General features: G+C 39.3%; 2 protein-coding genes across 3 annotated transcripts in view; one reads left to right on the top strand and one right to left on the bottom strand.

Annotated features, from left to right (window-relative positions):
* LOC106525202 (troponin I, fast skeletal muscle) overlaps positions 1-4,043 on the top strand; it is a 12,534-nt gene extending 8,491 nt beyond the window's left edge. For both annotated transcript variants that reach the window (XM_014019354.1, XM_014019355.1), the window contains exons 6-7: positions 1,976-2,149; positions 3,338-4,043. In XM_014019354.1, the coding sequence (XP_013874808.1) occupies positions 1,976-2,149; positions 3,338-3,415 (252 nt within the window). In that variant the 3' untranslated portion in view covers positions 3,416-4,043. The remainder of the gene's footprint in view (positions 1-1,975; positions 2,150-3,337) is intronic.
* A 5,733-nt stretch (positions 4,044-9,776) lies between these two features.
* prr33 (proline rich 33) overlaps positions 9,777-13,448 on the bottom strand; it is a 6,263-nt gene continuing 2,591 nt past the window's right edge. The window contains exon 3 of the mRNA XM_014019340.1: positions 9,777-12,981. Coding sequence (XP_013874794.1) covers positions 10,150-12,966 — 2,817 coding nt within the window. The 5' untranslated portion in view covers positions 12,967-12,981 and the 3' untranslated portion in view covers positions 9,777-10,149. The remainder of the gene's footprint in view (positions 12,982-13,448) is intronic.

Here is a 13,448-nt window from a genome sequence, read left to right as displayed (position 1 = left end):
TTTTATATTAAGCTCCCTTTTCATTTATGTTTTAAAAAAGGTTTTGGTACAATTTTTGATATTAGCAGCAGTTCAAAAAGTTAGCTTTTATTTTTAATTTTTTTATTTTTTAATTCATCTTCAGTGCTTATTTTCAAATACTGAGTGAACAAATTTAAGCTTGAGTTCTTCATTTAAAATAAACAGGAAGATTTGATGCATTATTTCAGCAGTATTAAACTTAGCATAATTGGGTCTAAAAATTAGAGATTTATTTTATTTAGATGACATTAAAATAAATTAAATTCTCTGTAAAAATAAAGAATCAGTTCAAATGTTTATAAATATATAAAAAGAGGAGATTTAGTTTTAGTCAAAATCAACAGAAATTACAAGAAATTTTCAAGAAATATTTTGTAAATGTTTTTTGTAATGAAAAATTAAAAATGATGATGAATGTGTCATTTCTCTAAGCTATATTATATAGTTACATTTCATCATAACAAACACACTTTGAAGTTTTTAACTTGATTTTTCTCCAACAGACCAACAAAGAATGACTCAAAACTGTGAAGTGGAACAAAAATTATTTTTGACTTTTCTACATTTTCTACAAATAAAAATTGGAAAGGTTTTACCCCCTGTAGAACCATCTTTAGCTGCAGGTTTTTCAGGGTTTGTCTCTAACAGTTATGGTCATAATACAGCCTAAAGCATGATGCTGCCACCACCATGCTCCACAGTGAGGATGGTTTGTTCATGGTGATGTGCAGTGTTTTACTGTTTTGTATTGAAACCAAAAGGTTCATATTTGAATGGCATGACTTGTGACAAACTGCAAACAGCACTTTTTAGTTTTTGCACACTTTCTTCTTACCGCTGAACCACATAGGTCAGACTTATGGAAGGCAGAAAAATAATGTTCATGATGCTGTTTGATCACCAGTTTTCTGAGGCTCACAGAACTCTGAGGTTAAACTACACACAGGTGGACTCTAAGGACAGCTGGTTGCGCTGCATCTAAAAACCTTGAATCCTTTTACTTTCACTTCTATGTGCTACTTTTTGTTGATCTGTCACATCTCAGGTTAAAATGGTTAAAAATGTGGACGAACCAAAGAGGTGTGAAGCCACTGTGTCAGACATATTGGTAATTACCGTATTTATTCAAGTATAATATGTAAAATTAAATCCATAAAATCATCCATAAAGTTGGGGGGTAGTAGTATACACGGATAAATATTTTTACTTATGTATTTTAACTGAAATATTGGCTTCATTCACAAAATGCATGAGTCTGGAAATGAGACCACGACGTAAAAAGCAGTAGAAGCAAGCTTACCTGTGACACTCCTCTGTGCTTCAGAGCAAGATAACAGATCCAAGCAGGCAACATGATGTGAAAAAAGTGGGGGAAAAGTAGTCCTGCACCTTAGTAATGATAGCGAACTAATGACATTAGCGTGTGAACAAGCCACTCCTGGAACAACAAACACATGTTCGTCTGTAATGGCTGCCATCTACCAGTGTTCTGAAAAAGTTTTGTATCCCTGAAAAAAGTTTCCCCACCAGAGGGGGCGCTCGCGAGTAGGAAGTAATCTGCTTTTCCCCCACAAGATGGCCCAAATCTCATGTGAAGTCTCTGACTTTTGTGTTGGCCCATCCTGGTGGACTATGTGTAAAATGTCAGAATTCATATGATGCTGCTACAACTGATGTATATTTGTTGTCAAAATACCTTTTAGTACATATGTTGTTAAAATAAAACGAACAGTCCAATGATCATTTTACTGATATGTATAAAGGCTGCAAAGGCTGAAAAATCTTAGTCTGTATGAAATTGGAGGTAGTTTGAGGATAAATTTTTTTAAGCTTTGTAAGCTCGAAAAAGCGGGGCTCGTTTTTTTTTTTACATGAGATCGTATTGTACACGAATAAATACGGTGAAACACGTGACCCTCCCTCTCCGTGGTTCAACATGTTTGTCTGGCCCCAGATCGAGGATCTGAAGCTGAAGGTGGTGGACCTGGCTGGAGTGAAGAAGCCCGCTCTGAAGAAGGTTCGTATGTCTGCTGACGCCATGCTGAAGGCTCTGCTGGGCTCCAAACACACGGTCAACATGGACCTGAGGGCCAACCTGAAGCAGGTCAAGAAGGAGGTCAAAGAGGAGGTGAGGAAAGGAGTTTTTACAGCTTTTTTAGGTTTTGCCGTGGGGATTACACCGACTGAATACCAATATCCCTGAGTCGTGTTGTGCTAGCTGTATGGGGCTCTTCATCCAGATGAGTGAAATCCTACGACACCATGACTGAAACATTCTGATGATGCACAGCTTGGTCCTTGACATCAAATAGTTAATGACAACTGCAGCTTCACACACACTGGCTGGCGAACATAGGGATTTTGACAATGTAGCTATTAGCCTACCTGTCAACACTACTGCTAATGCTAAATAGCTAACATGACATAGTAGCATTGCAACAATAGCATAGCATAACCTGATCCAAGCTACACAAATCTACAAGCCAGTCAGATGGGAAAATTGTTTACATTTCTGGTTGTGTAAACAAACTGTGTGCAAACTTACAGACATTATGACATAGAGCCACATTGTAAAACTCCCCTCCTTCTGGACAAGCATCAAAAATCATTAAAAAAATGTTGCATGGCACAAAACCATTCTATTATTTTGAAATATGTCTCATGTACTGCAGTCCTGACAACATTCAACTGTTTCAGGGCTGAGACCAAACCTCACGTTATGAGGAGACATCCTGTTTCTGCCACTGAGCAACTGACTTCCTGTTTGTTGAGCTTCCATCTTTCGTACAGACGCTCCAACTCCTGCCTGCTGTACAAAAGTCTGATTAAGAGCCATCTTTCATCAGAGATGAAACATCTATACAAACACCCTAAAAGTCAAGTCAAACTGAACCAAAGGGAAAATAATCTAATTACAATGAGAAAGTGTTTGTCTTACCAAACTTATTCTGTAGTCTTTTGTTGAAGATGTTTCTCTTCTCGTCAGAACAGCATTTTTAATTAAAAAAGAAAAACTGTGAAATGTGAACGTTTTAAAACACAAAAAAGTTCTGTTATTTAACCTAGATTCAAAACAAAACATGCAAAACAAAAAACCCTAATGACTCTACTGTGAGGGTCATATAGTTTAACTTGAATGTTAATTTTACTGCATTAGTAGCATCTCATTGAAGCTTGGAACTTCTTATGCTTCATATACTACTCGTACTTCTCATGCTCTCTGGCTGTAGTCCAGTCAGTCCTGAATAACTGAGAATCTACAACAGCAAATATCCTTTTCTTATCTTAATGTTGACAAATTTTTGTTGTCTTCCAGCCGACCGAGGCCATCGGGGACTGGCGTAAAAACATTGAGGACAAGGCAGACAGGAAGAAGATGTTCGAAGCTGCATAAAACCCTTGTGGACCAGAGAGGATGATGATGATGGAGAGATGTTTACATCTAAAGGTTCTGTCAGTCTATAATGTTTTAGACAACCTATTGAAATATTTGTCCAATGCTGAAGATGTCTAAGTTAAGGATTGAACAAAAAATTCTACTGGAAGCCTCTTTTGCATGTATAGATATTTTAATGCTAACTATTAGAGTTAATATATAATCTATGAGTCATAAAAAAGTAGGTTGTCTAAAACATGGTGTGACAGGACCTTAAAGTCCCAGAGACATTTTATCTGTGAGGTTCCTGCTGGAATCTATGGACCAGAGTGACAAAGACTCAACCCAACCACAGAAACCTCACTGGACCCAGCTAAAGCTTCTGACAGAGAAGCTTCGCCTCCAAATGTACCAGTTTTCATTGATTCAGTTAGAAATAAAGATTGTGAAATATTCCACCGATCAAAGAGACAACTGAGTAACTCCTGAAAAACACAGAGAAAAAAATTTGTGCCTTAGAGTATTTGTGGTCAAGCATTACACACAATGAAGGCAACAGAACAGATCAAATGCATTACTGTAAACTCAAAACTACCAAACAAGCAGTCTCACTCATATGTTCCTATTAAACAAACGTATTTCATCACAGACGTCAACATTATCTTTTCTATCCAGACTTTTGTCCAAGGTGGTGCATGGTTTTCCCTTTACAGAACAGTTTGATTTGGTGTTTGTTTTGGGCTGAGGGTTTCCTCTGATGTATCCGACTGGTGATTTGTTTGAGTCCTGTGAGCAGATTGAACGTCGGGCTGCATTCCATCTTCTCCTGTCGCTGCAGACGAATGACCTCAGGTGAGTTTCCTGCTGTGCTGACAAAGGATGGCTGTACTGGTTTGCTCATTCTGACTGACCTTGGTGGGTTTGTCTCTTCTCTGATTGTTTGTGTAAAGTGCACTTTAGGTTTGTTGCAGCACCATCCTTTCTTTAACGTGGTTGGAAGTCCTCAGGTTGAGGAGAGGTGTCCAGTTTTATCCTCACTGATCCTCCTTTGAGGAGCTGGAAAAAGGATCCAAACAGAAAACATACAAACCAAACCCACAAAAATCGGAATGTCTCTTAAACTATCTTTACTGTCTTACTTTTATTACCTAATCATTTTTTATATCAAACCATCTTCTCAGTTCTTTTGGACCTATTGTGTCCTTTAGATTCAAATCTTAACCAGAACAAAATAAAATGTGTTTCATCATCAAGCAACATATTTTAATCATTTCAACATGAAATTTCATTCATCATTTTACAAAATTTTCACCCTCTATCTTTCAAGCCATCAATTTTGACTAAGATCATCCTTTTTGAAAAAAAGATTTTGGTCAAACTTTGAAAGAAAGATTGTGTACAATCTCATGTGATCCTGCAATATCCTGCATTATAACCCTAAAATCTAATTCAATATTAAATTTCAGATTAATCATATTGGCAGGAGTAAAACTTTATGAAAATGGCACTTGTGAAATAAGTAACTTTGTCAAAGCTGTGGTATAAATCTTGTGCCAGCAGGAATTGAATTTGAATTGCTCAGATTGAATCTGAATGTGCATAATTTGAAATTGAATGCATTGGTATGAAAATAAATTTTACTTAATTGAAACTGAATTTAATGGTTTGAATTTGAGTAAATTTTCTTTGAAACTGTATATTGGTTTATTAAAAAATCAGTTTGACTACTTTCACTTTCAGTTCCATAATTCACTTTCAGTTCTAAAATTCATATTTTTGTGTCACACATCCTGGTCGTTGAGAAAGCCAGGCAGAGTAATCAAACACAGATCCACAGATTTATGTTTCACTTTGGTGAAGCTTTCCTTCTGTGATGTAACAGAGTTGATTCAATCCACTGTAAAAGTGACAAAAACAGATAGTTATTTTATTGCAGTGATTAATTTTACTTATGGAAAATGTTACATTTACGTCACATCATGGATCAGTCAGCAGCAGCATCTGATCAATATGTGATCCATGATGTGATGTAAATGTAACATTTTCTACATATAAGTAAAATTAATGACTGCAATAAAATAACTGTTTTTGTCACTTTTAAGGGGGATCACATCAACTCTGTTACATTACAGAAGGAAAGCTTCACCGAAGTGAAACATAAATCTGTGGATCTGTGTTTGATTACTCTGGCTGGCTTTCTCAAGGACCAGGATGTGACACAAAAATATGAATTTTAGAACTTAAAGTGAAAGTAGTCAAGCTGCATTTTTAACAAACCAAAATACAGTTTCAAAGCAAATTAATTCAGATACAAAACTTTAAATTCAGTTTCAAATCATTAAATTTAGTTTCAATTTAGTGAAATTTATTTTCAAACCAACGTATTCAATTTCAAATTATGCACATTCAGATTCCATCTGAGCAATTTAAATTAAATTCCTGCTGGCACAAGATTTATACCATACATATCTTGTCCATACTAATTTTCTGGAACTCTTTCTGGAGAGGGCCATGGAGACAACTTCATCAGGCTAAAGACTGTTGGGTATCATGTTGAGATGGGTCACTTTTGGAGGTCAAAGATTGTGTTGTGTTAATCGAAGAAAGTGCAGGAACTGTAGCACAGGCTAAGGTGGGGCAGAAAGTTGTAAATGTCTTGGGATATTTATTGCTTTATGCTGAAGGAGGCGCACTGTGAAAGCTGCAGCTCCAGTAGAAATTGACCATTTGATGTGCATACCCTGGAACTGATGAGGATGATGGTGAAGCACTTGAAAAAAACATGTCAGGTTTGTATGTTTAGACCCAAGGAGCAGGCAAAACTCAAGGATCAAAATAAAGATTTGTTTTTACAAACATAAAATGCTGACAACGGAGCATTTTAATTAAAGGAAATCAGAGAGGAGCACGAAGGACAACCCAAACTGGCTGGAAAGCACATTGGCTGAGCTGCAATTCATGTCCTGCATCCTCATGAGTGCGCATTTGTCAGCCACATACATCACTGCCTCGCGCCGAGTGTTGTCCCAATTCAAAGGCTTCTCCTCATGCGGCCGAGGAATGCAGCTCATAAAATCTCAAAAATCAAGAATGCTTCAGAGTATATCCTAGGATTCACTGTGCTGATAGAAAACTAAACAGAGAAACAGAGAGGGTGGTGTTTTAATTGTTCTACCAAGTTTGGAAATTCATCACGGACCGAAGAATTTGTTTTTAAATGTAAGTTTAGCAACTTAGCTGATGAAATTTATGCTGTGATAGATTTTAAATTAAATGCAACTACAAGTACAGATACTGGAGCTAAAATCAAGTTATTAATGTGTTTCTTTAAATGTATTTACGTGTATCGTTTTAACTTCAGCTAAGTTAGTCGGTGAAAAGTCATGTGGATACATGTCCCAACAAATTTTAAGTCAAGCGAAGGCTAGAACATCTCATTTCACAGCAGTTTAATGCAGCCTACCTGGACTGGGAGGGATGTGGTCCAGGTGGGCCACATACTCATGAAGATGCAGCCCATGAATTGAGACACGACGGCTGTGTCTCAGTTCATGGGCTGCAGCCGACGTAGACCGCAGCAGACATTGGCCACAGTCGACGTGTGCTGTAGGCTGCTTCTGTCGGCTGCATAAACGGTTCTGAAATGGGACGGTCTACCCTACAGAAAACGTAAGTTTGTGTAAATACTCTCTGCCTCATGGCGATACGTTTTATATCACATCGCTTCGTTGTTTTTTCAAGGTATAACTGCATAAAATTCAGTTTTAATAGAAACATGTTTCAAGGAAATAAATAAAAGCATTACTAATTTGGGTTTAACTCCAGTTTCAGTACTTGTAACTGCATTTTAGTTAACATCTCATTGCAACAAACGTTTCTTCAGCTAAGTTGTTTAGCTTACATTTTTTGGCCCATGATAAAAGTCCAAACTCCGTCATTAAAATGTTTTTAAAACTTTGCCGTTTTTGTTTTTCTGTTTAATTTGCTGATGGTACAATGAATTCTGGGATGCGTAGGGTACCCAAATGTAACCAACGTTTGTTGGGTTTTGTCGGCCACATGTGTAGGTGTCGATGAATTTGAGCAGCGCTGGGCAGTGATGTAGGTTGCAGACAAATGGGGCCAACGTTGGCTGCATCCCATTAATAGCCTATATGCCACGGTCATTAATGACGTATTTCCGGTAAAATTTTTGCCACGTTCCTCCCTTCCACTCCCTGCTTACTGCCTATGTTTTTAGCGTAAGCGCCTAATACTAGTCCGTGAAAATGTCACAAAAGTTAAAGCATCTGTGATCTACTGGTGTAAAACATGAGTTCTGTTGTGTGCCGTTGTGTTCACTAAGCAGCAGGTACAATAGAGTAGTTAGTTTTTATCCCTTTTCCTCTTGATGAGGAGGTGACAGCTGTGGATCATAACATTACAAGGAAAACTTATCTTTAAAAGCTCACTCTTGAGTTTGTAATCGGCATTTCTAACCTGAGGATATTCAAAAGCCAGCATCAGAAATGAGAAGATGGAGGTTACAAAAGGGAAATGTAAATTTATCCCCTTTTACTGGCAAGACGAGAGAGGAAAGACCACCTCCACACGACAGGTAGCAGGAAGCTAACACAGCAGCTGGTACAAAGGTAGGTGTGTGTGCGCGCGTTTGTGTTATATGAAATGTTTTTATCCGACTTTGTCATGAGTTTTATGCAAAAGTAAAACCTTGTTAGAGTGTATATTACAGCGTAGACTAAAGTAAAACCTTGTTAGAGTGTATATTACAGCGTAGACTAAAGCCGAGTGACGAGCCCACCCTCCCCGACCGAGAGCAGCAGAACCTCCGCCTGATAATCATTATGTTTTCAGTTCACTAACGTCGGGGGAAATGATCCAAACCATACAAGTAGCCCATCAATTTAAAGCCCAGACTCTGCTCTTTCCAACAATATAAGTGTCACAGCTCTACGTGAATAATTCACGGAACAAGCAGCCACGGAAAAGTGAAAAAGGCTGAATTCTGGAACCATAAACACGAACGTCTTTCCTTTGTTTTTATGTCTTTAATCCACTTTGGAGTGATTTTTTTTTCTACTTTGCTGGACCTGTACATCTCTTGTGTTAATGTTGGTACATGTAATATGCTAATTATGTACTGTGGAGATCAAGAGTCGTCGGGTGAAAAAATGTTTTGCTAACACTGTGTTGACCCTGAACCGGAAGTGTTGGGAGTGGCATCTAGTGCTGGACCGGATGTCTGTCGCATGTAGGCTATTGAGACACAACCATTGAACCAACATGCAAGTGTTCTTCTTCTGCGAGATATATCAGCAACTTACATCCATGTTGGAGTATTACTGCCATCTAAAGGTACTAGCTCTCATAACAACTTGGATGTGTAGTTAAATAAACCTGTTACCCTCAGGAAATACATAAAGTATGTGTGCACTCATTTACTAGATCCCCGTTACAATATGTTTTTCAAACAAACAGCGCTTGTTACTTGAGTGATCATTTGGTTCAACAGGGAAGTGAGCACAGGACACAGAATATAAAGGTAGGTGAGTAAACAAGGAGAGAACTGAGAACACCTGTGGAGAGACATGAGGATCAGGTGTGCATGGTAGGAGCTGGGGAAGAACAGAGGCAAACTCACAGAGAAAACACCAGAAATAAACAAATCAAAGTGAAATAAACACAGATCCTCACAGTAGTGGAGCCTCCTGGGTCTTCTTCATCATTTTAATTCAAAATGTCACAGATGACTTGATCATAAAGTGACAAACCTTGACCTTGCTCAGCTTCAGTGGTTTTTAACAATTTCCTTGGTTCTTTTTCCATGAACCACAGGACCTGGGGTCGCATTTCCTCTTGCGTCCACACCCTCAAGGATTGGCTACAGTCCCGTGAACCTCCCTTTTTTAAATTATCTTGTCAAACTGTCATCAGAGGAACATGAAGCTGCTTGGAGATCTTTAATCAGACAGTCCTTTGCTTTCTCTGCTTCATGTTCAGAGTGGTTCTATCAACCATGGCAGGCGGCCCAGTGGCTGTTTGTTTTCTTTAAATACTCTGAATGTCTGAAGAAAAGCTTGAACTGTGACACTAATTAAAGTTAAACACAGTATGAAACCTCACTACAACACAAAGAGTGTTCGTCTCTTTAAGGTTCCAACAAATGTGTCCAAAATATTTCAACACATCTTTGGAAAACAAACAACAGATTGTTTCTTTATTGTTGTTGTTTACTCAATCCCATACTAAAGGCAACCACAATAAATAAATCCTAAATAAATTAAATGAATAATTTTTGACAGAAAATGAAGCTTTGCTTCAATGAGCTGTAAGAGGACCAAAACATTTCAATAATTAAGAACAAATTTTCTTTCACACATAATTTGTCGTATCAATTTTATTGTTTTTATCTGTAAAACTACATATTTAGTAAATATTAAAGAACCTTGAGCATAAATAATGTATAAGCTAGCAATATGGATTTTTAAAATGTGGAATAAAAAGAACAAATCTCAGTTGACATAAACATTTGATCTGATGTTACTGTTTCAAGCTAATTAACATACTAACACTAACTACCATACAGTCAGAGCTACATAAAGTATTTGTCAAGTATAGAGTTGCAGTAAAATTTACTTCAACAAGCCAGAAAATAATTTGTGTACATAAAGACTAAGACTAGACCTGTACATTATTTCTGCTGCTCAATGAAGGACCTGTTTTTACTCTGAACTCTTCACATCAGCCAGGGTCTAAGTAGAAGTAAACCCTCTGGCTGTTCTGTTAAAGTCTTTTGGTTCCTCATCGGCACCTTTTCTTCCAATCAGACCCATTTCAAACACGGTAGAAATTTTCGTGACGGGTCTCGACGCTGCTTCTTTAAGCTTTTTAGCATCAAACCTGGGACTAAAAAGCAGGACTGGCAGCCTGTACGCAAATGAGGGAATCTCCTTTGACTCGTTCATCTTGTCCTCTTTTTTTTCCTCTTCGCTTTTGTTTAACTCGATCTGGTGCATGATGTTTTCTTTAGAGGAGAACATTTGGAAGAGGACGGCGTCCCACATTTTTGTAGCCTTGGGAGCAGCTTCTGTTTGTTTCTCATCTTGTGTACTCGGCTTCTCGCCAGGCTTGTCTTCCAGCCTTGTCTCACTCAGGTCCTGCTCACTGACCTCTTTCTGAGAGACGATTTCTGGAAATTTGGGCTCTTCCTGTTCCACCACCATGTGCTTCTTGAGCCTCGACCATCCAGTCATTTTAGATTTCAGTCCCTTTGGCTTTTGTGTAGCTTTAAGTAGGGACTCTGCTGCTGGAGGTACTTCTGTTGTTTCCTTCTTTTTCTGTTTTTCTTTGTCTTCAGCTAATTCTGTTGCAGGGATGCTAGCAGCCGGAGCAGCTGCTGCAGAATCTGACCCTGTGCCTTTAGGTTTGATCTTAGTGTCAGAAGCAGGTGGTACAATTTTTGTGTGGACTGAAACATCAGCTTTAGTCTCAGTTACAGCTTTTTTTGTATCAGTCTTGCCTTTATCTGTGGCTAAAAGCATTTTTACTGCCTTCATCGGATCTTGGTCACCACCCTTGAGAGGAGGAGGCTCGGACGTCTCAGCTGTTGGTCTTGTTTCTTGAATTATTGTTTCCATATTCTGTTTCTCTAAAAATCTACCGACTGATGTTGGGATTTTTTGTTTTTCTTGAATTACTGTGTCCTGTTTTGCTGTAACCAGACCAGTAAGTATGCCTGCCTCTTTCTTTGGCATTGGTACTGATGAGTCAGGCCGTTTGGAAACAACAGCGGTTGGGACTGAGGCGGCAGCAGCAAGCGGTTCAGACCCCTGCTGGGGTTCTTTTTTATTGTAGGAGCTGTCTTTTTCTTTAAAGATCTCAGCTGTAGATTGTTGCTTCACACATGGTTCCTGCATACTCTCTACTGCTAACTCTCTGTTAGCTTTAACCTCATCTTTTGTTGTTATTACTGAAACTGAAATTGCAAGAGGTGTTGAGTCAGCATGTTCCGCTGGTGTAGGTTCTTGATCGGTAGTCTTTGACGGTTGATAAACTGGCGTTTTAGGTCTTTGAAAGACTTTTTGTGATACACCATAAACTGAAGTGCCATATGGCGCTGTCTTTGGCTTTTTATAGCCAGGTGATCTGGTCATGAGTCGAGAGGCTTCATAGGTTGGAGTCTTTGGCCTCTGATAACTGGCCACTACTTGTGTCGATGGCATGAATGTAGGAGTTTCAGCTCTTTGGCAGCTCACACTTGTCAGGATTGATCCTCTTTTCAGATCAGGCTCAGACTTTGACTTTTTAATTCCTTGTTCTACTGGTTTAGCTGTAGGTTTCACGTCAGGATGGATATCACCGTTTGCTAATGTTTCAGGGTGCTCTGTAGGCTTCACATTTTGGAAAGTAGAAGAACTACTAATAGTAGAAACTGTCTGGTGTGTGCTTGACTTTTCAGGATGTACTGTAACAGGTGACACAGTGAACAATGGAGAATCCTGCCTTGAGATTTCAAAGACAGCTTGAGTTGCTTGAGCTGTGAGGCTTACTGGGGTTGATGGTTTTCCTCTAATTTCAGATGATGGAGTTGCTCTTTTCATTTCTGAAATTGGCGTTATTCTCCCAGAATTAGTTTCTAATGAGAGATGATGAGTTGGTGTCTTAACTCTTCTAATCTCAGATGGTAGAGGCAAATAAGGATTTGTTTCTGCTAATGTGGCACTTTGAGGTACTGTGCTGCCAATGGAAGTTAACCCAGCTGTGCCATGAACCGGTGGTGTTCTAGATGTCTCATAATATGATGTGCTTGCTGTATACATCCTTATTTGGGGGACATCAAACATTGGCTTCGGAGATTTTGAGGGTTCAGTTGCTTTAAATGTTGGCCGTGGACTTTTAGATTTGATAAGTGGGGTCAACACAATGAGAGGTCTAACCATATTTTGACCTGCTAGTATTGAAAATGGAGTTGGACCTGGAACTTTGGACTTGGAAGGTACAGTTGCTACAGTTGTGGCAGATTTAAGGCCAGCGTAATTCTCGGGAAATGTACTAAATTCATTCAGTGTTACAGTCACCTCAGGCAAAGAGGAAGATGGTTGTGACGATATGGCAACCTGCCCTGTTGAGGTTAAACCTCCGGGACCCTGGCTCATTGCAGAATATGATGAGACTGTGGAGGCATGTTGTGATGGAGTGGTCACCAGTTGAGGGAATATCTTGTTTGCTCTTGCTTGGGGGTATGGAGATGCCACGTGTTGATACAGCGGCCTGACGGAGAAACGTGGGGGGGGCTGGATGCTGTAGAGGCTGGGGGTTATCTCCGGTGTTCGCGGTGAGGGTGAGTGGTCACTGTGCTCTTGGTCAGGGCTTGCTTCGTCCACCGGGGAAAGGCTTGAGCGGAACGTTGTTGCGGTCTGCGATGTCTGAGCAGAAGCCTTTTTCTTGGCACTCCTCTTGAGAAGCTTTTGAAGACGAACATTGTCCTTTCCAGGTTTGGGCAGCAGGGGAGGCGGATACTGCTGGGAAAACAGGCCCAGCTGGGTGACAGTGCTATAAGCAATAGCCATGAGTGCTCAGGCACCCTGTGAAGAAAAATGAATTTAAAACACTATGTTTATCATTTTGGTACATAACCTGTTTTAAAATTTCCAACTGCCTAAAGGAAAATGTGGAAAATATTTTTGCCCATCAGTTTTGAATCTGTAAATATTTTGTATAAAATTTTGCCATTAATTATTTGGAGTCCAGGGTGGCACAGTGGCTCAAGTTGGTAGGGCTGTTGCCTCCCAGCAAGAAGGTTGCCAGATTGATTCTGAGCCAGGGACCTTTCTGAGTATAGATTTGAGTGAGAAAGTGAATGGCTGTTTGTCTCTATGTCCCTGTGGTCACTTGCTACCTCTCCAGGTTGTACCCTCCCCTCGCACTGTGACTGCTGGATATGGGCACCAATCATACCTGAAGAAGGTAAAAGATAATGGATGGATGGATGGATGGATGGATGGATGGATGGATGGATGGATGGATGGATGGATGGATGGATGGATGGATG

The sequence above is a fragment of the Austrofundulus limnaeus genome, unplaced genomic scaffold (genome assembly GCF_001266775.1).
Source record: "Austrofundulus limnaeus strain Quisiro unplaced genomic scaffold, Austrofundulus_limnaeus-1.0 Scaffold217, whole genome shotgun sequence".
NCBI lineage: Eukaryota > Metazoa > Chordata > Actinopteri > Cyprinodontiformes > Rivulidae > Austrofundulus > Austrofundulus limnaeus.
This window is presented reverse-complemented; position numbering and strand designations above follow the sequence as displayed.